Consider the following 26299-nt stretch of genomic DNA (forward strand, 5'->3'; position numbering starts at 1 on the left):
CCACCCCACAGCCACAGGGCAAGAATCTCTCTCTCTCTCTCTCTCTCGATGATCACTGATTTCACATAATTTTCCAAAATACCCTAACAAACATTCGTTCCTACTCCCACTCAAAATCGGCGTCGTTTCCTCTGCCGACGTTCCGGATTCTCCGACCGTCTGGAGGAATTGATATATATCATTGTGATTTGTGAGTAACTCATTTCTACTCTCTTTTGTTAATTTTTTGCTCTGCATTTTCCATTTCAGGTGATTTTTGTTGGATTGTTAAATACAGGACAACAATTTCTTCTTCTTCTTCTTCTTCTTCAATTTATATATTTACTTTATAAATATAGATTTCTGTTTAATTTATATATAAATTTCAAGAATAGTGGTCCTTTGGAGTTTGGAAAATTTTCTGAGTTTTTATGCAGTGAAAAAGTTTGTTTTTCTTTTTGACTCTTGATTCTTTCAATTATATTTGTACTTTTTTTTTTTAACCTTAAAACCAATTTCAGGTGGATTTTGTTGAATGCACAAGAATTTAAATGTGCATTTTCTGATAGGTGCTCCGTGAGGTTTTACATTGTTGCTGATTATGATATGTATGAGATTCGCTGAGTTTACGATTTCTTGGGGAAAACTTCGTATGCGAGTACATAGGAAATTTAACTAGTTTTGTTCAAGAAACTAGGTATTCTCTCTTGCAAGTAGGTTTCTGTACAGTCTAATTCTTGTTAGTATTGCATTACAACAATTAGCTGCTGAATTAAAATCAAGCCCCTTATTTATTCCCAATATTAGATATTACACGGTAATAATTTAGTTTGTCTACCTTCAAAAGACTTGAGACTATTAATGCCAATGATATCTACCTCAAATGGCACCTATTCCCTCTATAAGAATAGGGTATAGATTGAGATCATGGGTTTAAGGTGCACCGGATGTGTCATGTGTATGCGACTTTCTAATACAGTAAAAAGAAAAAAAGAAAAAGGGGAAAAATTCATTTATTAATTTAGGGTTACTAGTTTTCAAAAGGTTGCAAAGTCAACCATTCCGTCCAAATTTAATGTTAAATCATAACGGAGGAAGTGAAACCCCCAAAATACCATAGTCCAAATTCAATATATTTTTGTAATTTTATAAACATCGGATTTCACTCATTAACCATTTAATTTAACACTAAATTTTGACGAGAGGATTGACATTACAAACTTTTGAAAGACGGTAACCCTAAATTGACACTTTTAAAAATTTAAGGGTATGATTGCAAAAGTAATAAAAGATCATGGGCGTCGAGAGATTAGTGAAGTTTTCCCAAAGAAAAAAGAAAGGACTTATTATTGATAATGATTATAATATTGTTATTTTGCAATGATTATATAGTGAAATGATGTGATCATATTGAATGCCTTGCTTTAGATAGAGTGTATTCATCCATTAACATATATGATTATCAATTTTGCACAGTGGAGACAGGTAAAGAAGAAGATGGTTGGGACTCCAGCGACTCCATTGTCTAAGGTACATAGGACCCTGTCATTCACCCCAGGTGGTCCAAAAATTCATGAGGAGAAAATATTAGTCACTGTTCGGATGAGGCCTCTCAGCCGGAAGGAACAAGCAATGTATGATCTTATTGCTTGGGATTGCATAGATGAGCACACCATTGTATTCAAGAACCCAAATCATGAGCGCACTGCAACCACCTATGCCTTCGGTATATGTTATGTGGAAACTGTTCTATACTCATTTTGCTTTTGTCTAGGTTTTTTTTATGTTGTATGTCAAACTCTTTTTAGCATTAACTGGAAAGGATTTTTAGAACATTTTAAGGCAGTAAAATTGACGTCCTTTAGCTTCTTGAGAGAAATTGAAAGCTTTATTTCCTGTTGTTTACACATCACAGATAACGTTTTTGGACTTGAATGCTCAACTCAGAAGGTTTATGAAGAAGGTGCTAAGGATGTTGCTTTATCTGCACTTACAGGAATGAATGGTAACTACAGTTACTGCAAATGTAGCCAGCAACTTGAAGTTTTAATCATGTTTCCCTTGTGATACTCGTCCTTTTGGATGATTCTAAGTACTTCACAATTTCTTTTTGCAGCAACAATTTTTGCATATGGGCAGACTAGCAGTGGTAAGACATTTACCATGAGAGGAATTACTGAAAATGCTGTTAAGGACATCTATGAACACATCAGGAATGTAAGTTCAATTCGTACCAAAATTCCTTATATTTCTTCTAGATCCCATTCATATTGTGAGCGGGAGAACTTTGGTCATTGAAAAATATTTATGAAAACAAAATGAGGGCAAGAATAATAATTTCAAGCCCATAAATTAAGTTGAATGTTATACCATCTTATGATATTGGATTTAGAAAGGACTAATTTCGTGCATTTTAAACCTTATTGCTTATTATTACCAAAAACTTTAGTTGTTTCTTGCTTTTGAATGTAAATTCTTGGTATAAAAGTTTTTCAAGTTGATTCTATATCTGCTCTGCACGTGTGAATTATTTCAATCTCACAGCACCCTGAGAGGGATTTTGTTTTGAGAGTTTCTGCAATGGAGATTTACAATGAAACTGTCATAGACCTTCTGAATCGTGAATCTGGTCCTCTTCGGCTTCTAGATGATCCTGAGGTACTTGAAAGAATATTTTATAATTAAGAGCTTTTAGATGTACTCACCATGTTTTTGCCGTAACCCTTAGTTTCTTGTTTTTGTTTTCTTAACACAGAAAGGGACCATTGTGGAAAAACTTGTCGAAGAAGCTGTTAAGGATGGCCAACATCTACGGCATTTAATTAGCATCTGTGAAGGTATGAGTCTAAGATAAATATATACTGCAACTACAAGGCGTTTTCTTGCATGAAGTTCCTACTGTGCTTGCATCAGCCTGTTGGCAATGCATAAGAATACTTAAGCTCATGAAGGGGGCTCGTATGTTTTTAGTTTGATTTGGTTCTCAAAAATGAAAAGTTTTTATCTACCAGAATCCAATCTTGCTTTGTTAGCTACTAGAATGAACTCACTTATATTGTATAATACCAACTAGCTTTTCCTTCTCCTTATGCATACCACATGAATCTGAATGGGCAATGAGAGATAAAGCCTTCTGCATTTAATAAGATGGTCCTTGAATTGTGTTTAATGTTTATGATCTTATGGTAACAAGATTTGTTGATGCAGCTCAAAGGCAGGTGGGAGAAACTGCTCTAAACGATAAAAGCTCAAGATCACATCAAATAATCAGGCTGGTATATTTCTTTAATGGACACTTTGTATGAGATTTTTCCAGTATAAATAATGCATGCACATGTTGGTAAACTATTAACTACAAATTACAATACCTTGATCCTCAATTTTATGGAAATTTCACTTAACTTTTCTGAATTTTTAGCACTTTTGCAATCATCTCCCTAGACTTAAAAACACTCAATTTATTATATCAAACTTTAAAAAGCTTGCAATGTCATTCCTCTGTTAGGATTTGCGGTTAAATCCTAACAGATAAAGCCAAAATACATAAAATACCCTTGTTTAAAAATAAATAAATTTGTTGTCGAGTTGACCCACGGCCAAGCTGTGGGTTCTATGTTTTTTCTTAGAATTAAATAATTTTTAAATACATGGATATATGGGACATTTCACCTATAATTTGTCTGATTTAATCTCAAACCCTAATGGTAGGAGTGACATTGCGAACTTTTTAAAGCCTAGAGGGATGATTGAAAAAGCGCCGAAAGTTCGGGGGAGGGGGAGGATGTTGAGGCGGTGCTAACTCTATCTATTTGTTTTTTTAGCCTTACTTTCACGAATTCACATTTGCTTATCAATGGTATCATGTGCTTTATTTGAATTAGAATTAGCCTTTCTTATTGTCTTCTCTCATTTTGATTAGGACAAACTAGGTTGTTACGCACTCTTCCGTCCTGTTTTAGGATGATATGTCTTTAACTACCAAGTGTAGATATATCCTTCTCACTTTCTTAGGTTTCAGATATAATCCATCTTCTTGTACTTGTTTATAATGATGTATACGTTTCTTGGTTACATATTCATGCATAACGCTGGAATTTTCACTTTTTTGGTTTCAGACCATAAAGAGTAGCCTGCGGGAAAGTTCAGGCCGTGTTAAATCTTTCATAGCAAGTTTGGTATGGCATCTGCTTCCCCTCCTTTTGGCTTCTTGATGGTAAAGATTTGTTAAATTATGTTGATTGGAGTTCTGGAACTCTGCAGAATCTTGTGGACCTTGCTGGAAGTGAGCGTGCCTCCCAAACAAATGCGGATGGTACAAGATTGAAGGAAGGCAGTCACATCAACCGTAGCTTGTTGACACTCACAACAGTGATCAGGAAATTAAGGTAAGCAAGTGCAAATGCTGAAGCACCACGGTTCAATACATTTGGAACTTCAGGTTCATGAGTTTGTTTTAGCGCTATATTATGACATTCAGGAAACAAACTGAACTATTGAGACCTCAATATAGTTTTGTTAAAAAATAAAAAAAATTGAAAAAAGCCTCAGTTTTTGTTAATGGCAGTTGTATCAAGTTGTTGTCATGTGAAAACTGCTAACTTTATTAGAAACATAAGAAAGCCTCTGGAAAAAAATCCCTCAATTCTTGTTAACAGTTGTATCAAGTAGCTTGCTTTCAAGTGAAAACTATTAAAATACCAGTACCATAAACCTATAAAAAAACAATTTGTAATTGAACTGGATAGTTGAACATGAGTTTTTGAAAAATCAGTTCAGCTGAAGACTAACTAGAAGTTTCTGATGAATGGATCTCATAGGATCTGAAAACTTCGGTTTTTTTTTGAAAAAAAAAAAAAAAGTATTGGAATTGAAATATATTTGATTTGTGAAAATTCAACTGCAAAGTGACTATTTGTCTTGGCGATTTTCCTGTTTGCAGTGGTGGCAAAAGGAGTGGTCATGTACCATACAGGGACTCAAAACTTACACGAATTTTGCAGTCGTCACTAGGGGGAAATGCTCGGACTGCAATTATATGCACCATGAGTCCAGCTTTGAGCCATGTGGAGCAAACAAGGAATACACTCTCGTTTGCAACTAGTGCAAAGGAAGTTACCAACAATGCGCAAGTAAACATGGTATGATAATCAACAAATTATACTTCAGTTGGTGAATCGTACGTTATATTGGCCACAAACACTTGATGTTCAATGATATTTGCGACAGTAATTACTCTGTTATCTGTCCTTAATGTCTAGTAGTACATGCTGTATATTGACATTTTTTTAACAAACTTTTCTGTTCGGTCAAGTGTCACACTGATGAGGTTATTAGAAACTTAGAAAAGGTTAACATAGTATGCTAGAAGCTAGGATCTCTTCTTTATTAAAAAATAAAGCAAATGGGCTCCTATTTTGCAATGAAGGAGATCAGATTATGCTGAATCAGGAGGCTGCTTTATGGAAGAATGATTTTTAATGACTTTAGAAACTACTTCGCTTCGGTTCAATCTAAATGCCTTGCTTTCCTTTTTAGAATATCTCGAAATAGATGTCTAGCTTTCAAAAATAGAAACATTTACTTTGACATTTTCATAAACTACCCTCATCATTTTTCGAAAAAGTAAACAAATTTCTCAAAGTTGTACTCACCTCTAATACACAATGAAGGATATTTTAGGAAGTTAATTAGACTTTCTACTTCTCATTAATATTCGTGCATTTGAACCAAGACGTGTGCTCGTAAGTGGACTCTGAAGTTGAGCTTGTTGGGTCCAATAGGGGCACACATCTTTTATGAATGTGTACGCATGTAAGCATAAGTGGATGTATTTATGTCTACATGTATCTATATAGTTACTTTTTTGGGGAATTATGCAATCACTGCTGAAAACATATTACTTTGGCAGTATGCGGTCTATCACAAGAATAGCGACCTGTTTTGCGGTAATTATTTAAAAGGAAAAAAAAAAAAAAAAAGGATTGGAAGTATGGTGGACCTTCTCAAGATTTTGCTTTTAATGAAAACATAACAATATATTGTTAATACTGATCTATCCATTGTTTCTTAAGTATACATATATACTTAAACATTTTGATAGCCAAAGATACGCAGATAAAATCTTATATCTATGTATATGTATTTATTTATTCATTTGTATATGTAATGTTGGATCTTTCTATTGTGTCAAACAATAATAAAAAGTGATTCAGGTTCTTGGTTATCCATAGTGATTGTTGTGTTGTTACCTCGTCTGCATGATTTACAAAGTACATAGAACAATAATAGAGCATAAATATGCCACTGGATTTTTGTGTAGGTTGTTGCCGACAAGACACTAGTGAAGCATTTACAGAAGGAAGTGGCCAGACTTGAAGCAGAGCTGCGAAGTCCTGAGCCTTCTTCATCTTCATGTTTGAGGTCTTTACTCGAGGAGAAGGACTTAAAAATACAGCGGGTATGCTTTTTTATTGGGTAAATAATAATTTGGAACTTCCATAACTATAAGTTTCTTTATTTGTTAGTTGCTAGTTGTTAGAAAGAAAGGGACAAGCGTCTCTATTCTAAAACGTGGTGACGTATGCTTATGAGTTGTCCAGTATATATATATATACTTTTTTCTAGATATATGTTTTAAATGACATGACTTAATCCTGGTGTCTTGATAACCATTTAGCTGTTGTAACAGTCTTGCCTTATGGTAAATGGCTTCAACAAAATGCAATTCAAATAAACTTAACTCAGTGAAGCCATAATCCCAATTAAAGGTTTCTGGCTACATGAATTCTTTTTCTCCACTCAATTCTAGGCTAGATATAAATGCGACACGAATGATGATATATGTCATATTTTTTATACCATCTTGTGTCTTTCACATCATCGTACGAGTTGGGCTTTGAACTAATTATTGACTCTGGTTTTCGAGCATTAGCTTGATCAGGAAGTGGTATATGCTACTAGTTTTTATATCAACCAAAAGGACATAGAAAAGTGGCAAAAGAATTTGCTTGATTTGAAAAATGAAAAAAGAATATGACTTTCTTCAAGCTCTTTACATATTTAACTGTAAATAAAGTTCCATTTTATAGATGGAAAGGGAGATGGAAGACCTAAAGCGCCAGAGAGACCTTGCACAATCCCAACTTGAACTAGAGAGAAAATCACACAAAGTGCAGAAGGTACTGGTGATCACTATTGTATGACTACAATTATAGTTTTGTTCTTATCTCATGTGAGTGTTTGTCTAAAAATCATATAACACTTTCAGGGGTTAGACCAATGTGGGCCTTCTTGTCAAGTCGCTAGGTGTCTTTCTTTTCCAGGTGAGAATGAATCCGTTTCCTGTAAATCTACGCCAGTAACTAGGCCCAGGAATGCAGTTGGAAGACAGGCAATGATGAGGCAATCGGTTACTTCAACAGATCCATCCATGCTTGTGCATGAAATCCGAAAGCTCGAGCAGCTGCAGAGGCAGCTTGGTGACGAAGCAAATCGGGCACTAGAAGTACTGCATAAGGAGGTTGCTTCACACAGAATAGGAAGTGGAGAAACTGCTGAAACAATTGCGAATCTGCTGTCTGAAATAAAGGGCATGCAAGCAGTTAGCTCCGCTTCAGAAGAAATTGTGATTGGCGATAAGGCCAACCTGATGGAAGAAATAAATCGATTAAAGTCTCAAGGAGGCACTATAGAATCTCTTGAAAAGAAGCTTGAGAATGTTCAGGAATCTATAGACAAGCTTGCTTCATCTTTTGCAAGTAGCGAAGAGACTCCTGACTGCAAGACCCAATCTAAAAAGAAGAAGTTTCTTCCTTTTGCCATGAGCAACAATGCAAACATGCAAAATATAATCCGATCCCCATGCTCACCTCTGTCGTCTTCTCGTAAGGTGATGGATTATGAGACAGAGAACAAAGTCCCTGAGCAAAATGATGTTGTGCCTAGTAGTGTTACATTCCCAAGGCCTTGTCAAGCAACTCCAGTAAAGAGTGATGAACATGGTCATTTTATCCCATCAAGAGAGGGAACACCTGCTACACAGCAATCGAACTCAGTTAACGTGAAGAAAATGCAGAGGATGTTCAAGAATGCTGCTGAGGAGAACATTCGGAGCATTAGAGCCTATGTTACCGAGTTAAAGGAACGGGTGGCAAAGTTACAATACCAAAAGCAGCTTCTGGTTTGCCAGGTAAAAAGCATACATATATGTTCCATAGTTCCATATATTTTATTTCACAATTCAAATTCTTACTAGGTATGCATAAAGAGTCATTAAGCTATACTAGTTACCATTATATATGTCTCATAGTTTCAAGTGCATGCGGACAAATTTAGCAATAACCTTATTAATTCATCATAACCTCAAGCATCTTGCTCATGGATGATTGATTTTGTAATGTCGAATGTTTATGCCTAATGGATGGTTAAAGGTATTTGATCATTATTTCTCCTCCAGGGGTGGGTGTCCTGTGCCAGCATGCAGAGTATAACATGTACAATTGCTGTATTGATATTTTTTATGTTTGTCAGTGGAATATAGTAATCTTGAATACTTCAAATTATTATTATTATTATTTTTTTTTAAGTTTTATAATGGAATCTGAAATTTCTATGTTAGTTTTCATTTTTCCATTGTGTTGAACCAAAACAAGGAGAGCCGGTGCCGGTGGCTTAACTTCTACTTTCGTTCCATATATTGATTTAGGTATTGGAGCTGGAGACTGTGGCCGGAACTGATGAACCCAATGTAATTGATAAGACTCCACCAAAGCCATGGCACTTAAAGTTTGAGGACGAGAGAAAGCAAATTGTGATGTTATGGCATTTGTGCCATGTCTCAATTGTGCACCGTACTCAATTTTACGTGTTATTCAGGGGAGACCCTGCCGATGAGATATATATGGAGGTGGAACTTAAAAGGTTGACATGGTTGGAGCAGCACTTCGCAGAACTCGGCAATGCAAGCCCCGCACTTCTAGGCGATGAACCTGCAGGCTCTGTTTCGGCAAGGTATTTATTTAAAGCATTTGCACCAGTGAATTTTGTATTAGGACATTGATTTATATCAACCTTTTTTTTTTTCTTCTGTAAATTGGTTTAAAATTGTAGTATCAAGGCTCTTAAGCAAGAAAGGGAATATCTGGCTAAGAGGGTGAGTTGTAAGCTAACAGCAGAGGAAAGAGAAATGCTTTACACAAAATGGGAGGTACCTCCGGTAGGAAAACAAAGGAGATTGCAATTGGTGAACAAATTGTGGACGGACCCTCATAACATGCAGCATGTACAAGAGAGTGCTGAAATCGTTGCCAAGTTGGTGGGCTTCTGCGAATCCGGCGAACATGTTAGTAAGGAGATGTTTGAGCTTAACTTTGCACGCCCTTCCGATAAGAAGACATGGATGGGCTGGAATTTAATTTCAAATCTCTTAAATCTGTAACCAAACCAGACAGACAGACACTCTTCTCTTCTGTGGTTTAAACTTTAAACTACATTATTAAATCTTTCTTGTCTTAATGTAGAACCATTTTTGTAATTAATTTGCATTAGTAATAGACTAATAGAGAAATTACAATTCTTCTCATACATGATACACTGACGCGGCAAGTTGTTGACGTGGAATTTAAATATTCTTCTCCAATTAGTATTTTTTTTCCTATTAAAATGTCCTTTTTAAGAGAGTGAGAGTGAGAGCGAGAGCGGTGAAAAAAGAAAGAAAGGAAGCGGTGGCATATAGGTAAATATAGAGAGTATTGGGGAAGAATTTAAATATTCTTCTCCAATTAGTATTTTAAATGTCCTTTTTAAGAGAGTGAGAGCGGTGGAAAAAGAAAGAAAGGAAGCGGTGGCATATAGGTGAATATAGAGAGTGTTGGGGGGTTAAGATAACGCATCGCCTAAAACCCTCGTTGGTTCTTGAATCCGGAAGTCCAGTGAAACCCAAATCCTTCTCTCTGAGTCTCTTAGAAAAAACACACAAGTTTTAGGGTTTGCGATTTGGGAAAAATAAAAATGGGAAGAGAGGTGGAGGTGCAGTACACGGTGGAGCAGCTCGTGGCGGTGAATCCTTACAATCCGGACATCCTTAATGATCTGGAGAACTACGTGAACGAGCAGGTACGCACGCTAATCTCTAATCTTTGAATTATGTGATTGTCTTGTGGCGGTGAACGAACGAACGAAGAAGATAAAGAGACGCTTCTTTTTGTTTGGTTTACCAGGTGTCGTCACAAACATACAGTCTTGATGCAAATCTCTGCCTTCTTCGCCTTTATCAGGTAGCTGTATTCTCACGTTTGATTCATTCATTCATACATGTATAATTGGTTTGGTACATCTCTTTGTTGTTGTTCTTTCTTTGTTAATTACTTGAGAAAAAGAAGAAGAGTAAAACCTTTTCATGTATTGGGTTGTTGCAGTTTAAGCCAGATCGAATGAGCACCCAAATTGTCTCCCGCATCTTGGTTAAGGTCTTTGCTTGATGCCTATTTTCCTTCAACCAATTAGTATATTATTTTCCAACACATTGCTGCCTAGATAGATAAAATCTCTTCTCTATTTTTTTTTATTATTATTTTTTTTTTTTAATATTTTCGTTCATTGAACAGGCACTGATGGCTATGCCAGCTCCGGATTTCAGTCTGTGTCTCTTTTTGATTCCAGAACGAGTGGTAAATCTTTCTCTCTGATTTTGCATATTTCTCCTTTTTCTTTTGGATTCTGCCACCAATATCACATGGTTTATGACCCTGCTATAGATTTCTAGCAAAGTTTTACCCAAGTAGATATATAGATATATCATGTGTATGTGAGAGAGAGAGAGAGAGAGAGAGAGGTTATGTATAAATAGGGTTCTTTTACATGAGACAGAGCAAATTGCTTCCTGATATTTATGGTTTGCTAAACTTCTTTAGTTCTTCAGTTTTCATAAGCTTCTTTATAGATGGTATAAAAAATATCATTTGATATATATTCTTTTATCTCAACTTTTGGTCTACATAGCCATTGTTGTTCAAACTTTTCCTTCTTTCTTTCGTTTGATTATATCAGCAAATGGAGGAGCAGTTCAAGACTCTTATTGTTCTTTCACACTACTTGGAGGTATGTTTTCTGCTTTGTTTCTTGGCTCATATATGCCATGCCTCCAGTATGAACACCCCTTACCTGCTTTGTTTGCAGACAGGAAGATTCCGTCAATTCTGGGATGAAGCGGCGAAGAGTCGTCACATAGTTGAAGCTGTGCCAGGTAGTAATGAATTTTGATGGAGTAAATTTGTTGGTATATGTCGGTTGTTTAGGCTATTTAAATATTTCATTTACCTAGTTGAATCCATTTATCAAAAATCCGTGTTATTAGTAGAAGAATCACTTTATACCTATATTTTATGGAATTATGAAGAGAACAGTAGGGCGTCATTATTTTCACAGAGAGTGCCTTTGACACATTGGAGAGACGTTTTCGTACAACTACAAGAACAACAACTCCTGATATTACACTTTTTAGATGGTGTTATAGATTTGGATAATCAGATGGTTTCCCTCTTTATTATATCTCCTTTGGACATGTTATAGCTATTGTAATGAATTTCCAGATATTTCTGTAATGATATTTAATGGCTATGATTTTTGGATCATATTGATCCAACTGCTGGTATCATAGTTGTATGTATGGTATTTTCATAAGCATGTAAACCACAGATGTTATTGTTGTTGTTGTCATCATTTCGTGGCCCGCATAATATGTTGTTGACTAAAGTTCTTGTGCTATCAACATTTGAGTTATTTCCTTTACTGCTCAAATGGCTCATGACTCATTATTCTGATTTGCCGCTCTAGGAAACAATTAGAAAGTGTAACTTCTGTGCTGGCCATATTGTTTCTGTCATTTTTTGTTACTGCTCTTGCTGCTGTTTTCTATTTGTTCCTCTATTGGTTTTAGGGTGCAGTGCCCATACATTATTATTGCTTATAAGTAAATAAAATGCAGGTTTTGAGCAAGCAATACAAGCCTATGCAATTCATGTCCTTTCCTTGACTTATCAAAAGGTCTCTAGACCTGTGCTCGCTGAGGTATGCCTTGAAACTATGTGCTTTCCACACATGGTGATTTGTATTTCTAGAATATGGTTTGATGGTTAGTTCCTTGTAGCTGGTATAGGGATTGTGTCATTTAGGAATAGAACACTTGGCTGATGAAGACTATGTATTTCAGTATGATAATGGAAACCAAACATTTCAAGGTTATGCATGGTAGGATGTGTAATATTAAAAGAAGAACAAAATGTGTTAGGCTTTGTGACATGAGCATTGATAATTTTTTATGTTACAGGCTATCAACATCGAAGGTCTGTCCTTGGACAAATTCCTTGAGCACCAGGTAGCAAATAGTGGTTGGATTCTTGAGAAAGGTCATGGCAGGGGCCAACTCATTGTCCTACCTCGCAATGAATTCAACCATCCTGAGCTAAAGAAAAATGCGGCAGATAGCGTCCCGTTTGAGCACATAACCCGTATTTTTCCCATTCTTGGTTGACCTTTCTGCCAGAGACTGAGTCTTTCATTTCTGTTGCATGTTCTCTGAGGAAGCTTTGGGATTCTAAGAGTAGTTCCGGTGCCATCCTCGTGTCATTCGTGTTGTTGAGATGCTACTCTTTGGAGGACTGCTTTGGACACTTTTTTCCTGTATTTTTGGGTTTATGTTGAAAAATTAATTTATGCTGCTCGACTTAAGGAATTGATGATCCGGCTACGCTCCCTCGAGAAAATTTATTTTTTCCGAAGACATTTTTGCATAAAAAATGATACTTAACACATCTTAGCTGGATGGTTGACTGAAGTATCTACTTGCCCATTGAAACGTCTGGTTCCGGTACACAAGTAGCCTATGCAGATAATATTTGGGGGCAACTTCAACCCCTGAACTTCAATCTGATATGAAAAATTCTCCTCAAACTTTAAAATTTCTTAATTTAGTCCATTGACATTTCAATTGCAATCAATTTTGATTCTTCCGTCAGATTTTAAATGTTAAATGATGTTTATACCCTTGATATTTTTAAAAATTTTAACTTTACTCTTAATTTCAAAACGTTTTTTTATTTTAAAAAAAAAAAAAACAAAAATCAAGGATATTTTTGTTTTTTTGATATTTCTAACGGCTAAATTTAACGGAGAAGATTCAAATTGAGAGCAATTGAAAGTTCATGAGACGAAATTGATAAATTTTGAAGTTTAGAGAGGTTTGTTAAATCGAGTAGAAGTTCAAGGGTTTTCAGTGAAGTTATCCTTAATATTTGTTAATAAATTTATTTTGAGAAACGAAAACAAAATCGAAGGTAGCGATGATATATGCAAATAAAATGTGCAACGCTGTAATTCCTTTTAATAGTCTATTCACCTTGGGAAGTCTTTAACCGAACAAGCCTCGCCTCTCTTAACGGTATTAATCATGTTCTCTTCGTACATTCTTCTTATGTTTTAAGCTATCCTGATGTCTCCCACATCCAAATTTTGACCTCTTACATATAAAGGGAAAAAAAAGTCCAATTGGGTCATTTGAGAATATTATAATTTTATTATACTTCTTTCATTTCTTCATTATTTATGTATTAACTTTTACCAGATTTCTTGTGCCTGCAGTTTACAATGGATGGTGCAAAAACTTACAAAAAAGCCTGGCTTAAAAAGACACGTCCGTCAAATGAACAAAAAAGTGTAGATAAGTAGGTCTACACGAGCTCGATCTCCAGGCTCTACGGCTAGACAGCTCAAGCGACGGGAGTTGCTACAATGCTATAGGACTTTCCTCCAAGCACCTGGATCGCATGCATGCTTCACCACAAATAACATAAAGAATCAATTGACCTGCAATTCTAAAAAGTGGAGCTGATAATATTTACAGGAGCGAGACCTACGGAGTCCAAGGGGAGGAAGAAAACAATGAGCTCCAAAAAGAATTTTTAACTGTTGCCTATTTACTACTACTACTGCACGTTGGTATCGTGTTTTGTTTTGACTGGGGTTTCTCCGATGGAATTTAATGCCGTTAGTCGTAGACAGGGCTATGACAGATTGATTATTGGGAGAACATCTTATAAGAAGCACCGCTCTCTCTCTCTCTCTCTCTCTCTCTTCCTGCTACCCTTGCTATACTCTCTACTGTCTCTTCTCCGTGGATCAGCATTGTTACAGCAACCTGAGATACAGAGAGTGGGAATATACCGAACTAGGTGGAATAACAAAACAATTAGCCTAACTTCAATGGCAGAGTGTCTCTCCGTGGTTCACCCAGTCCACAAAGCTATCTGAAAAATCCTCCAGAACTTCGGAACTCAGTGCTCCACCCAAGGATAGCTCTGTTCCAGTACGCTCCCTTCCCTACATGACATGGCACAGGAAAATAAGCAACATTAGAACATATCACCCTGCTCATTCTGGGTTTTGTTGTATAACTACCAAATATGAAATTGGGTTCACACCTCAATCAAGTCTCAAAAAACTATAACTAATTGTTTCTCCCTCCAACAACCATTCAAAATAACACTCCTTGATCACTGTATTTTTCATTGAAAGAAAGATAACAATCAAAGAGACGGCTGCAAATGAGATACTTGAGTGTATCTACTAATCTTCCATCAGTGCATGTACAATTCATACGGTACTACAACTTTTAGCTAAGATCCTGTCTCCATACAGAACAAAATAACAGTTTTACATAAAGACTACTAACATCCAAAGGAGAGTACTTACTTTCATGCTGGATGCATATTCACTTGAGGAGGGGGTAGTTTCTCCCATCACTCCATTGACAACATTTTCTGACGAAAGCCCAGCAACTGGAGAGTATGTGAGTATTGATGACCTGCGGCCATTTTTTATGGAGGGAACTGAACTTCTTCAGTTAATATTCAAATGTCATTTTTTTTTTTTTTGATAAATAATGTATATTCAAGCAACGCGCAGAAGGGCACAGTTAATATTCAAATGTCATACAACATCCTTGTTACCAAAACTATAAGTAATCACACTAGTAATGAGAATCAAACAGCAACTGATTTATTTAAAAAACTGGCCATTACCAAGTATCTATCCTTCCAAAGTTGGGCACTGGGAAGGGTAATTTAGATATGATCCTAACTTCAAAACCTTTTTTATATACCATCTGGGATTTTTACGAAAAAAAATTTGGGATCGTTGCACTAACCTTTTCATGCTTAGGTGGCTCTCTTTATGTTTGGGCTTTTCCAATATTTTACAAACAAGATTGTCACTTTCTTAGAGCTAAATAAAAATTACCTCTCGAATTGCTCTTCCTCACATGAATTCCCAGAGGAAGATAACCAGTCAAGGTCAAGAAAATTTGAGCAGTTGAACATATGTTCCGAGAGGTAAATATGATCGGTCTCAATGCATTGATCTCTTTGCACATCTCCAAAAAGCTGCCTGCGAGGCATTGAGGGAGTATACCTACACAAAGACACCCACGGGGGACGAGTCAAATCAGGTAAGGAATCATGTGGAACTTACAGATAATGTACCCCAAAACAAAACCTTGCAGCATATAATCCGTTCATTATGAATATAACAAATGGTAATATCACCCAATTAATTGCTAAATAAACAAAATTAGATGGTAAGACTAACTAAATACATACTTATTCAAAGAGATACGGTGGAGGAGTCAATACAGGTTGTCTTGTGAGACAAAGTAATCAACAAAATCAAAATAGCTATTTTGTAACCCTCAAACATGTTCAACACAAAACCAATGTAAAAAATTCTCTATCCAATCAGATCCAATGGATCTAATCATGTGCCTGCCACCAATCTGACAAACTGGACTGTATTTTGGCAAAGCTTTGACAATTATTTGACGCCCACCAAGCCAGAAAATCCAGTCCCACCCAATATTTTCTGGTCAAATATTTGAGGATTTATAAGTTTTTTCTTTTACCCTGAACCTGCTCCAACTACCACCATCCAGCCATTCTGTTTGCATGTGTCATGTCTGTATGCGTGCATGACTGGGTTGGGTAGGGGATGTTTCTCTAATTTTCTGGGCTCTAGATTTCTTCCCAAGATGACGGACTGTGGAGCTAAACATGAAAATATCATCCATCCTTCAATCTCCAAAAGCAGACCCTAAAACCCCTAGTTCCATAGCATTATTACCTGCTGCTACTAAATGATTCATATACATGTAATGAAATTTTCAACTCAACCCCAGTTATTGGATCCAACAAATAGGTCATACCATTGTAATATGCAAAGAAACCAAAAGAACCCTAGTCCCAGAGGACAGAATGCTAGAATATAGGAAGCAAGGACTGACTCATATTTCACAAAATTCCCATACATTAGTTGGTGTATTGATTTTCCTCGAATCAATTCATTTGGAAAGCTTAAAACAGCCACAAATTTGCGGTACCATGCCGTTACTAAGCAACACAAGGAACATGTATCCAGACTACTTCATTGAATCAAGGCAAAAGAAACTAAACTAATTGAATGACACTGATAGAGTGACTGCTGTGATAACTTTCATTGTATAGCCATTTACTAACAAGACAACATAGCTGTACTTCCGTTAATAGAACCTGCTAGGCAAAAGACTTTTAAAGCTCAAATTTACACCCTTTTTTTTTTGTAAGAGAAATTTACACGTCAACTGAACTTAAAAGTGCAGCTGAGCAGGAAAGTATTTTTTTCTTTTCTTTTTCAATCTAAAAAAAGTACTCACTAAGGAAATAAGAAAAAGGAAAAAAGCAGGTCAACTAATCGAACACGGACTTTATTGAATCCAACAAAGGCAAAATGATGTAACCAAACCTTGAAAAAGCTATTTCACTCTCACAAGTTGATATTTCTGGTGATGACTCAGATAGAAAGTTGTTCGCTCCTTGTGATAGATCAGACAAAACTGAGTTAGAAATATGCTTCTCTTTTGTGGCTGACACAGGTGAGCTGCTTTCTTGAAGAATGTTCCCGTCTGATAAGGATCGTTTGAAAATTGACCTAGAAAATACATAACTCAACACGCGTCAAATACTCAGTAGCATCAAATGTCAGTAAAAGATATATTGGTTAAAGCAAGCATAACTGTTCGCAGTTCAGCAATCCATGAAGTATGCATAACCATTAGAAAAACCAGCAATCTATAAAAGCATTCAGCCTTTTTTCTTTTTTTTTTGGGGGAGAGGGGGGGGGGGTAGAGAGAAAATTAAGACGGGCACGAACTTCAAAGAGAACAATCCATAATATTTTCTAGTCAAATTTCTCGGAAAACCATGATACAAAATTTATTTTCTTGAATATCATGTCCTATTTTAGTCAAATAATCAACTGTTCTATTGCCTTCCCTTTAAGCATGTGGAATCTTAACCACTAAATCATTGCAATCTTGGAAAAGATTTACTATTTTCCATTCTATACTTGACAATTGAATCATTTTTATGAGTAAAATTACATTCAAGAAAAGAAGATAGAACAAACAAGGCTCCAGTACAAAGGTGGTACACCAAAAAGCCCCCACTCAAGAGGTACCACATAACTCACCCTAGAGCACGGTGCAACTGGTTCTATTAATGCCTTAGGCCCAAAATTCTTATCAGCGATTACCTCATAGTACAATAAGCGATAACTGAAAAGTATACCCTATATGCCTCTTATCAAAATCATATGCTGTTAATGATATGAAGTATATTTGAAGCACCAACTTTTGACCTCAGTTCTCACAAGTTGATATATTAGCAGTCATTGAGTATCAAGCCAAGCCTCTTCAAGAATGCTTCTTAAAAGAAAGAGATCAAGTGAAACTAGAGATTCAGAATTTAGCCAGCTACTTACCTTCCATCTTCAGCCACATTTGCATGCCCATTCCTCCCAGCATCACAGTGCTGGTCTGAATCCAGTTCCCAGAGAGCAGGTTTGCCCTGTTGCGGCTGAAAGTGCCCCAGGAATCTGCACAAGTTATTGGAATAAAAAAACTGTAATACAAATTGCAAACTTTTACACCTGAAGTAAAAGCAAAAGGAATTAGCTGTATCATATTTGTTTCTCCTTTTTTTATTTTTTCAAAAATGGTAGAAGTGGGATAAAAAACAAGGAATAAACCCACCCCAAATGCCAACACCACCTCCAACTCTTTCTTGACTTGATACCAATGAGATTAGGTCTATTAAATCACAAATTGTCCCAAAAGCTTAAGCAAATAGAAAATGATGTATTTAATCAATGAATTAATAATCTACATTCCCCTCACGTGTAAGCTCAAATTTCTCTTCAATAAGTGAGACCTAACACGTGAAATATTTTGAAATGGGCGATAAATTATGGGCACAGGGTTCAAATTCAGAATCTCAACTCTGATACCATATTAAATTACTAGTTATCCCAAAGGCCAGTACGTAATGGAATTGTAGTAATGCCACTCTCTAACCCTCATCCCACTGCCACAGAATCTATACTTAGAACAGGCAAGAGGAGTGAAGTTATGTTATTTGAGCCAAGATAGTGCCAAACACTGAAAACAGATGCCCCAACTAGAAAATCACCCTGACATATATTTCCAATTTGTAAAGAAGTGTACAACTGGCTCCTAGAAAGTAATAAAAGGTTTCAAATGCAAGACTTACACATTAATTGCATCTTGTTTCTCTGCATCCATATAAGCATTGCTGTAATACCGTTGAAGAGTTCTGAAGAATTCTTGAGACTGGGTTGCCGCTCTCCATTGACCCCTTCTCTCAGAGAATATCTATGGCGTCAGAAAATTGAAAAAGTAAACAAGTGAAGCACATTAGTAAAGATTTACATGATTACTTAGGCAATGTAGTTAACATAGTTATAAAAAAAAGGCAGTTAACATAGTTAATACCCGTAGAAGTGTCAATGGATTGATACAGAACCAGGTACCTAACCAGTAACCATGTCAAACTAGACTGCATAAATCACCATCAAATCCCCAAAGGCTATTGTTCCAGTTTACATCCAAATTATGAGCATAGCTATTAGTGTTATAAGTGTGCAACAGTTTCCTAACAACTTATGCTTAGCGTTCACCATCTTAGTATGAAGTCTAGTTGTTCTTTAGTTCAAATCTTGTGAACCCTCATTCTGATAACTTCTGTGTTGAGCGTGAAACAGCCACATTTAGTTCAAAAATTGATAACCAGGCATGAATTACGTTTTAGTATTAAGCACAAACACTAAATGCACGTGTTCACCATTACATGGAGCTGGTCTTGCCAAGAACAACAGCCCCTTCCTATTGAAGACAAGTGTAGCTTAGAACCCCACAATTCTAAAGTTCTGAAAATATAGATGTCTCTTCCCAGAAACAAACCAGAACAGATCTCCAAAGCAAACTATTTGATCCATAATATAATTTTGAAGCCTGCCCAGTTCTTGATTGCCACTAAAACGATATTCTCACACCAGGAGACTCAGTAGGATGAACTTCTGACTAACTAGGCCCGTGATCAAATCAGATCCAGTCTAACTTGGGGTATATCCCACATATCTGGATCGATTTAACAAGGAAACAATTCTTCTCTTCATTGGTCCACTGGAAATCCCAAGTGGTCTAACAACATTGCATATGGTTAAATGAATCAATAATGAAACAACTCCAACCCTAATAATCAACAAAAGAGAAAATCAATCCATATTATAGAGAAAATTTGACTCGACTACGGAACATATATAGAAGGAGCTCAGAGATGAAACATTTACAAAGTAATAAGTGAGACACAAGATCGAGAAAGATTTGACTGTGGACCATCTTTTACTCCATTGCAATTTGACTAGAGTGTGTAGGTCGCTTGTATTTAGTTTGTTTGGGATAAATTGGGTATATGCCCAGGTCGATGGCCAACAAGTTGGCTAGTTGGACAGAGCAATTTAGTAGGCATCGTAGTAGTGAGATTTGGGAAGGCTATTCCTTTATGCCTAGTGTGGTGTGTTTGGAGGGAGACGACTGGTAGGACATTTAAAGGTCATCCTTGGAAGGATTCCTCTTGCAGCTTATCCTTCTCTTGGGTAGATTTTTTGGATTTTCCTCGATTTTAGGAGTGGCAGTGACAATGTAGTTTTTTTCATCTCCTAGTGAAGTTACAAAATGTATCTTCTTTGAAAAGAAACACAACCTTATCTAATGCCATATACAGAATTTACATCCCCCATTAGTTCTGGGGTAACATAATGGTTGATATTATGTTATATTTAGGAACATACAAGCTATCAATTGGATCAGACTAATCTCGAAATGGATTAACTTTTAAAGAAGTTGGATTTGTCAGTTGAAAATTTAGCACATTCAGCATCTCAATGGATTAACATAGACAAACCCTAGACCAATAGAACAATTTTTAAAGTGACACTGTAACCCAGTAATTCTGTATGATCGAATTTGGGATGGCAGAAATAAAAGGAAAGAAGGTTATACATAATTTCAACACATCACACTTAAGGTTATGAAAGTACTAAGCACTATGCACATAGAAGGAGCATCAAAGGTGAGAATTACCTTATTGTGAGCGGCTGAGCCACCATATTGATGAGCTAGCGTGTCACCCATTCTCTCATAAAACCCCATCAAATCATCTGCCAAAGGAGCATCAAGATCTATCTTTGGGTTGTCTCTGGCTCCAAGAGCATGAAGCTGGTGCCCAAGAGCTACTAATCCATAAGCATATTGTGCAACATTTGTACGATCCAGGCAATCAATACAATTGGTCCTGAGCACCCCCTTTTGGAACATGGATGGCTTGACAGAGTGATACCCATTAGCAACACTAGTAGCACCATTATTACCACCACTGAGTTTTCTCTCTAGGTTATCAGCATCCCCGTTATCATTGTTGCAGTGTCTCTGGGGAAAAAATTTACTATTGTCCACATTCCTGCATCAAATTTGAAATGCCAGCCACACCATCAGATAAGAAAAGCATTAGTAGAAAACATGTAAAGTAGCCAGTCTTAATTATTACATTTGATGAAATGACCAGATGATCATTGGAAAAAAAAAAATCTACGCCCTTGCTTTCCATGTCCAAGTTTTATTAATTTCCTTTCTGCAAGTCTTAAGAATGCATGAAGAGTCATGCTGATCAAAATCACAAAAAGGATTCAGGAAGATACTGGGATGAGATGGAAAAATGCTTACTCAGAGGAAAGCCATCTTAGACACCCTTCATGCCTAAAGACTGGTGTTACTTGGCAATAAAAGAATCCTGTTAGCGTCAATGCATTTGCAGCCACTTTGCCCAGAAGTATCAAAGCATTTGTAGCTTTGCTGGAAATGGGTGGGGGGGAAGAAATGATTTTCAGTAGAAGCCAAAGTTTAAAGAAATAGCATTATCTGAAAGAACAAAGGGACAAGAACTGAGTGTGTTAGACATATACCTCCGAGAATGTTTATGTAGATCCCAATGAAGAAACCTAAGACGGTTCTCCCCTGACAAATGTTTATTAACGAAATCAATTGCATTAGCAAACTCTGCACGAAGAATGGACTCTCGAGGCCTCTTCTCGTGTGCCTATTGATTGCCAAAATTCAAAAAGCAAGCGCGAGGGACGTTAAAAATAATACATCAAATACAAACAATCAAGTATATTATTTTTTATAAGTAAACGAGATATCATTAAAGAGCGCAAAGTCACAACCCAAGTACATAGGATGTATACAAGCGCAACCCAACTTTCATTGACTATAAATATCTTTTCCTTGAGGTAATCTCCAACAATATATGAAGAAAAAAAAAAGATGATAGTGATGGTGATGATGTGAAGGCAATGAATGCGACTGATGATGAAAAATACTAAACCCATCAATCAAATAAAGAAACTCACCTTAATCAAATTCAAAATAATTATGGGGTTTCCATATCTATTGGCAAGGTTTTCAAAATGAAGTCTGGTGGCTTCATAATTTTGGTCCTTCTTTGACACTGGAAAAGAGCAAAAGTCAGTTAAAGGAATATATGACAAACACTCAGCAGCTAGTACTTATGCAAGGACGTACATATAATGTCTGGTTTAATATTCATGCGTGAAGTTTCCTGTGACCAGAAAAGAGGGATTGAACCTCGGTTCTGGACAACAGAGCTTATTTGCATGGGAAAACCTTCTGGAACATCCTCAAACACAATCTGTTCTGTCTCGACATCATTAGCAACTCTGCCCTTCTCATTTACACCCCGTTTCAGATACCTAAATAAGAAGTAAACAATAAGTGAGAGGCTTCATATGTTATGTGGAGTCAACTGAGAATATAAATAAAGTCCCAAGCTTAACCATATTACATCATCTTTATTATTTAAAAATGGTAACCAGAGAACACAGTATCCAATTCTTGTGGAAGGTTTTAAAACCATATAAGCAGTTTGAATCCAGGAAGTATTACAACAGTGCAATCCTAAAGAACATTGAGAAAGAGTGGTCCAAGTTTTCTCAAATGTTATAGTAATAATGTAAAATCATTGATAAATGGAGAAAAAAGTGATTTTCTCATGCATGTATCCATCCCATGCCAAGCACATAGTGTATACAGGAAAATAAGTCTGCATGTACTCCTACCTGGTGCCCGCGTAGTGACGAGAACGTCTCGCAATGAGGGTCAGTTTGAACTCTCGTCCAGATAGAGAAAGTTTAGCCTAAATTCAAATAGCAAGAATCCATCAGAGAAATCTACAATAGTTATTATCTGTATAGTTGGGCAGGCAACATTAGAAATGAACAGATTCAATAAGTTTCAATGAATTTACTAAACCAGTAATAACAATAATCAGTTGCACAGGTACATCCCAAAATATCATCCATCTGCATTACACCCACTTCATAAGACTAACTCAAAAGAACAAAAGCATGTTTAGAAGACCAGTAGAATCAAATAGACAATAAAGAGGAAAGTACTAAATGATCTCATTTTCAAAGAGAAAGACCTTAAGTAATGAATTAAATCTTACAATAACAGCATCAGAAGTAGGTAAAATTAAAGTTCTAAGGATTTAAAAATCGATGTTAATGTCAGTACTCGTACGCATAAAAGAGTCCATGAAATTCCAAGAAACTTTGGAATAGAAAAGAAATATTGCAACAGCTATAAAAGAGTTGTGTTAACATAATGATCAATTCCTTCATCCACCCTAACTTATTTATTATAGTCCAATCATCAAAAACATTATGAATTCCTTACCTGCATAAAAAAGCCATATACTAAAGCAACTGTCCAAAAAGTATTCTGGAGGTGATTCCGGATTCCCCGAGTCAAGAACTCATTCCAGACAAACATTGTTTCATAGAGAACCGGGCCAGTCTCCTTATTACACAAGTTCTTTTGAAGACTACACATAACATGGTATGAGTAGCTAAAAAAGAAGTCCTTTGTGAGATCCACCATGCATAGGAGCTTCTTGTATCTAAGCCATCAATCCAACATAGAATAAAAAAGTTAGCAGCAATACCAACAAAGTTTGGAGCAAGAACAATTGGTTAAGAAGAAAGATGTACATTTAAATAAGCAACTATCATGAGAAAAAATAATGGTTGTTCCTCTTGAAACTCGGTTTTTTATATATAGATGGATACACACAACTCAAAACATATCAAGCTTCACTTGTAATTTGCAGAACTTCAACAATATATAGCCTCAAAAAATTCAAACCAATCAACGATGAAACAATTAATTTAACTTGATAATTAACCAATCCAATTCATGATATCTCTAAGAAAGACTAAAACTAGGAAGGAATAAAATATTTCCATGGTGCCAACAAAAAGATATTCATTTAACATTTTCAAACCATATTCTTGTATTCATAAAACTATTATGCTCGAACTTATACATTTGAAGCACATAAAAATTGTCTAGCAATATGAGAATGTATTCCAAAGTGAGATAGCTTGTTCCCAAACAGTTGAAGGGAAATTAAGAATGGAAGAATCACAACAGAAACACTTAACTTTCACAAAATACAGATACAAAGCCGAGTAACACTCATGGTTCTCTTCACAAGTACCATGGAAAAAATACATTTACATGCAAAAGGAACTAAAACCTGTTCTCATTCTTAGAATTAGCGATACTGGACCAAACAGTAGAATTTGGAAGCGGAATCATCGCACTCTTGGAGATTGCATATACATTATGACCACAGATTGCACCAATCTGTCTTCTTTTTGTGATAATCAACATGTAATAAGGCCCCAAAAATTTGATGAACCCTGAAACAGAAAAGCACTATGAGCACTATTATAACATTGATAATTTAATAAGATGCACTTCAGTCCACATACCAACAATTCCGTAACAAGTAGTGACAAACTTTAGTCCACCCGTCGATTTGTTCCCTTCATCTATCCGCCTCAACAGATCAGAACACTCACTTTCCGTATATGTGGTCGAATCTTCACGGACGTTTAGCTCTGATGGATCCAACCGGTCAATCTTTAGCACTCTCCAGTATGTTCTACTCTTGTCCCTTCCTATCATGTAAAAGTTCTGCAGCACAAAACATAGCAAGTATTATCATAAGTCTGTTTGTCCATAACAAGTTTCTGCAACGCACAATAAACCAGTTAAAGGGTATCTTTCATGCTAACCAAATATTTCACATATTATAAATAGGCGAAGATGACGATATGCTGCCGATAAATATATATCTTCATAAAGAAAAGTTCTTCTATCATATGTTAAATAAATAAATTAAGGCCTAATGATTGAGAAGTGCCATAAGCTGAACAAGATTGTTCCCAAATGGTAATAAGCATATCAAAATGGCAGCTATCATTTCATAGAAGATAATTAGTAAAAAGGAGTAAGAAAAAAATTCAGTAGCTGACGATTGTGAACTCAACTCAACCATAGACTCCAAACCCCCCCTCCCCCCACACACCCCACACTCTTCTTTCCCCCAATCCAACAAGATATGAAAAATGCGCCAACCAGCTAAACCTCTAATACTTGTTCTAGTTCTAGTAGAAACACTATCCAAGAACAAGTTACACTTGCTTTTAAACATGACATTTGAACACCGAATTTGATAATGTAGCGGAACAAAACCAAGTGCTAAATTAAACCAAATTCGTCTGGAAGAGAAGAGATGTATATATATATATATATATAAAATGCATACGGGGAAGAAAGTAGAGAGAGAGAGAGAGAGATTACCGATCGAGTCTCGTAGAGCCTGAATTTGTGCATACAAGGGTGGGCAGGAGGAGGACAAAAGGATTCGTCATCAGCGGCAGAGGAAGAGAGGGACGGCCCATTCTCTGGCGACGCCATTGATACAATTTGTTCCAGATCAACCCCCTCCCCGAGCCTCCGGCTCAGGCTCAGGGATTACTCTTGGAATGGCATGCTTTTATGTTGGAATAAGTCTCGCATACAATGGAGTGAATAGAATTCGGCTGCTTCAAATACAACATGCTCTTTGACCTCTTCCCCTATTACTATTACTATTACTATTTCTTCCTTTTATTCTTATTCCTTTACAATTCCAACACCAACTCCTTTCCTTCCATTCCCAGCCAACGCTCCTATTTGGCAAGAGAGACTGAGATCTTTAATCAAGGGGAAGGCAACGGAATCAAATAAAGCAAGGCAGAGAGAGAGAGAGAGAGAGATCGAATATTTACCAAAAATATATATATTTACGGAATATATACGTATATATATATATGTGTGTACGGATATAGAGAGAAAGACGATGATGGAGGTTGGAAAAGATCCGAGCAGGAAAGAGATGGGAGGTTCCAAACCAGAAAGAGGGAGCAGCTAATAATTGGCGGTGTTATTTATATGAAGCTGTTGTTGTTTTTCAAAGATACACAGACACACACAGAGAAAGGAGAAGCTCAGATCCAAAAGAGATGTATGAAATCAAATCAACACCACAACTTGGGTCTCCGATCCATCCACACATAATAATCATATTACATTATTACTCATACTTATTGTTTTTATATTCTGCGAATTTCGGAATTTCCCATTTTTAATCATTGCTATTTTTTTCACCAACCTAATTGACATTTAACGTGTTCCTTTTTAACTCGTCTTTGCTTCCCCAGAAGAAAAGCCTTACTAATTCTTGTGATATGGACAATATATAACTGGACTTGGCAAACTTCTCCACGTATTTATTGGGCATACTTTTTTATCAATATTCTCATTATTATTCCTTTATTCTTTTTAGTAAAGACAAACAAAAAAATTTAAATTAGATTAGATAAATTTTTTTCAACTCAATCTATTAATTTAATAAAAATAGCATGTATTTTAGATACATACATGATTGTTGGTCTAAAATCTAAATAGACTGAG

At 36.2% G+C, this 26299-nt stretch overlaps 3 protein-coding genes across 3 annotated transcripts; 2 read left to right on the forward strand and 1 right to left on the reverse strand.

Moving 5' to 3' along the window:
• LOC132165665 (kinesin-like protein KIN-7B) lies at window positions 1-9669 on the forward strand. Its single transcript, XM_059576319.1, has 15 exons — window positions 1-190; window positions 1456-1705; window positions 1895-1984; window positions 2096-2196; window positions 2524-2637; window positions 2735-2816; window positions 3187-3254; window positions 4095-4154; window positions 4240-4364; window positions 4919-5117; window positions 6299-6436; window positions 7068-7157; window positions 7247-8167; window positions 8684-8988; window positions 9088-9669. The coding sequence occupies exons 2-15, from the start codon at window positions 1477-1479 to the stop codon at window positions 9413-9415; spliced, it is 2850 nt and encodes a 949-aa protein (XP_059432302.1). The 5' UTR covers window positions 1-190; window positions 1456-1476; the 3' UTR covers window positions 9416-9669.
• A 172-nt stretch (window positions 9670-9841) lies between these two features.
• Window positions 9842-12811, forward strand: LOC132165569 (eukaryotic translation initiation factor 3 subunit K). Its single transcript, XM_059576192.1, has 8 exons — window positions 9842-10092; window positions 10197-10253; window positions 10395-10445; window positions 10584-10646; window positions 11026-11076; window positions 11155-11221; window positions 11963-12045; window positions 12305-12811. Exons 1-8 carry the CDS (start codon window positions 9988-9990, stop codon window positions 12506-12508), a joined length of 681 nt encoding a protein of 226 aa, XP_059432175.1. The 5' UTR covers window positions 9842-9987; the 3' UTR covers window positions 12509-12811.
• Window positions 12812-13625: 814 nt separating this feature from the next.
• LOC132165388 (phosphoinositide phosphatase SAC3) lies at window positions 13626-25908 on the reverse strand. Its single transcript, XM_059575923.1, has 16 exons — window positions 25145-25908; window positions 24271-24475; window positions 24033-24198; window positions 23171-23393; window positions 22552-22628; window positions 21998-22185; window positions 21826-21923; window positions 21379-21512; window positions 21140-21268; window positions 20501-20876; window positions 18609-18730; window positions 17821-17934; window positions 16804-16989; window positions 15271-15441; window positions 14725-14836; window positions 13626-14352 (listed from the first exon to the last, which is right to left on the reverse strand). The coding sequence occupies exons 1-16, from the start codon at window positions 25259-25261 to the stop codon at window positions 14233-14235; spliced, it is 2538 nt and encodes an 845-aa protein (XP_059431906.1). The 5' UTR covers window positions 25262-25908; the 3' UTR covers window positions 13626-14232.
• Between the last annotated feature and the right edge of the window lie 391 nt (window positions 25909-26299).

Source organism: Corylus avellana, chromosome ca11 (genome assembly GCF_901000735.1).
Source record: "Corylus avellana chromosome ca11, CavTom2PMs-1.0".
Lineage (NCBI taxonomy): Eukaryota > Viridiplantae > Streptophyta > Magnoliopsida > Fagales > Betulaceae > Corylus > Corylus avellana.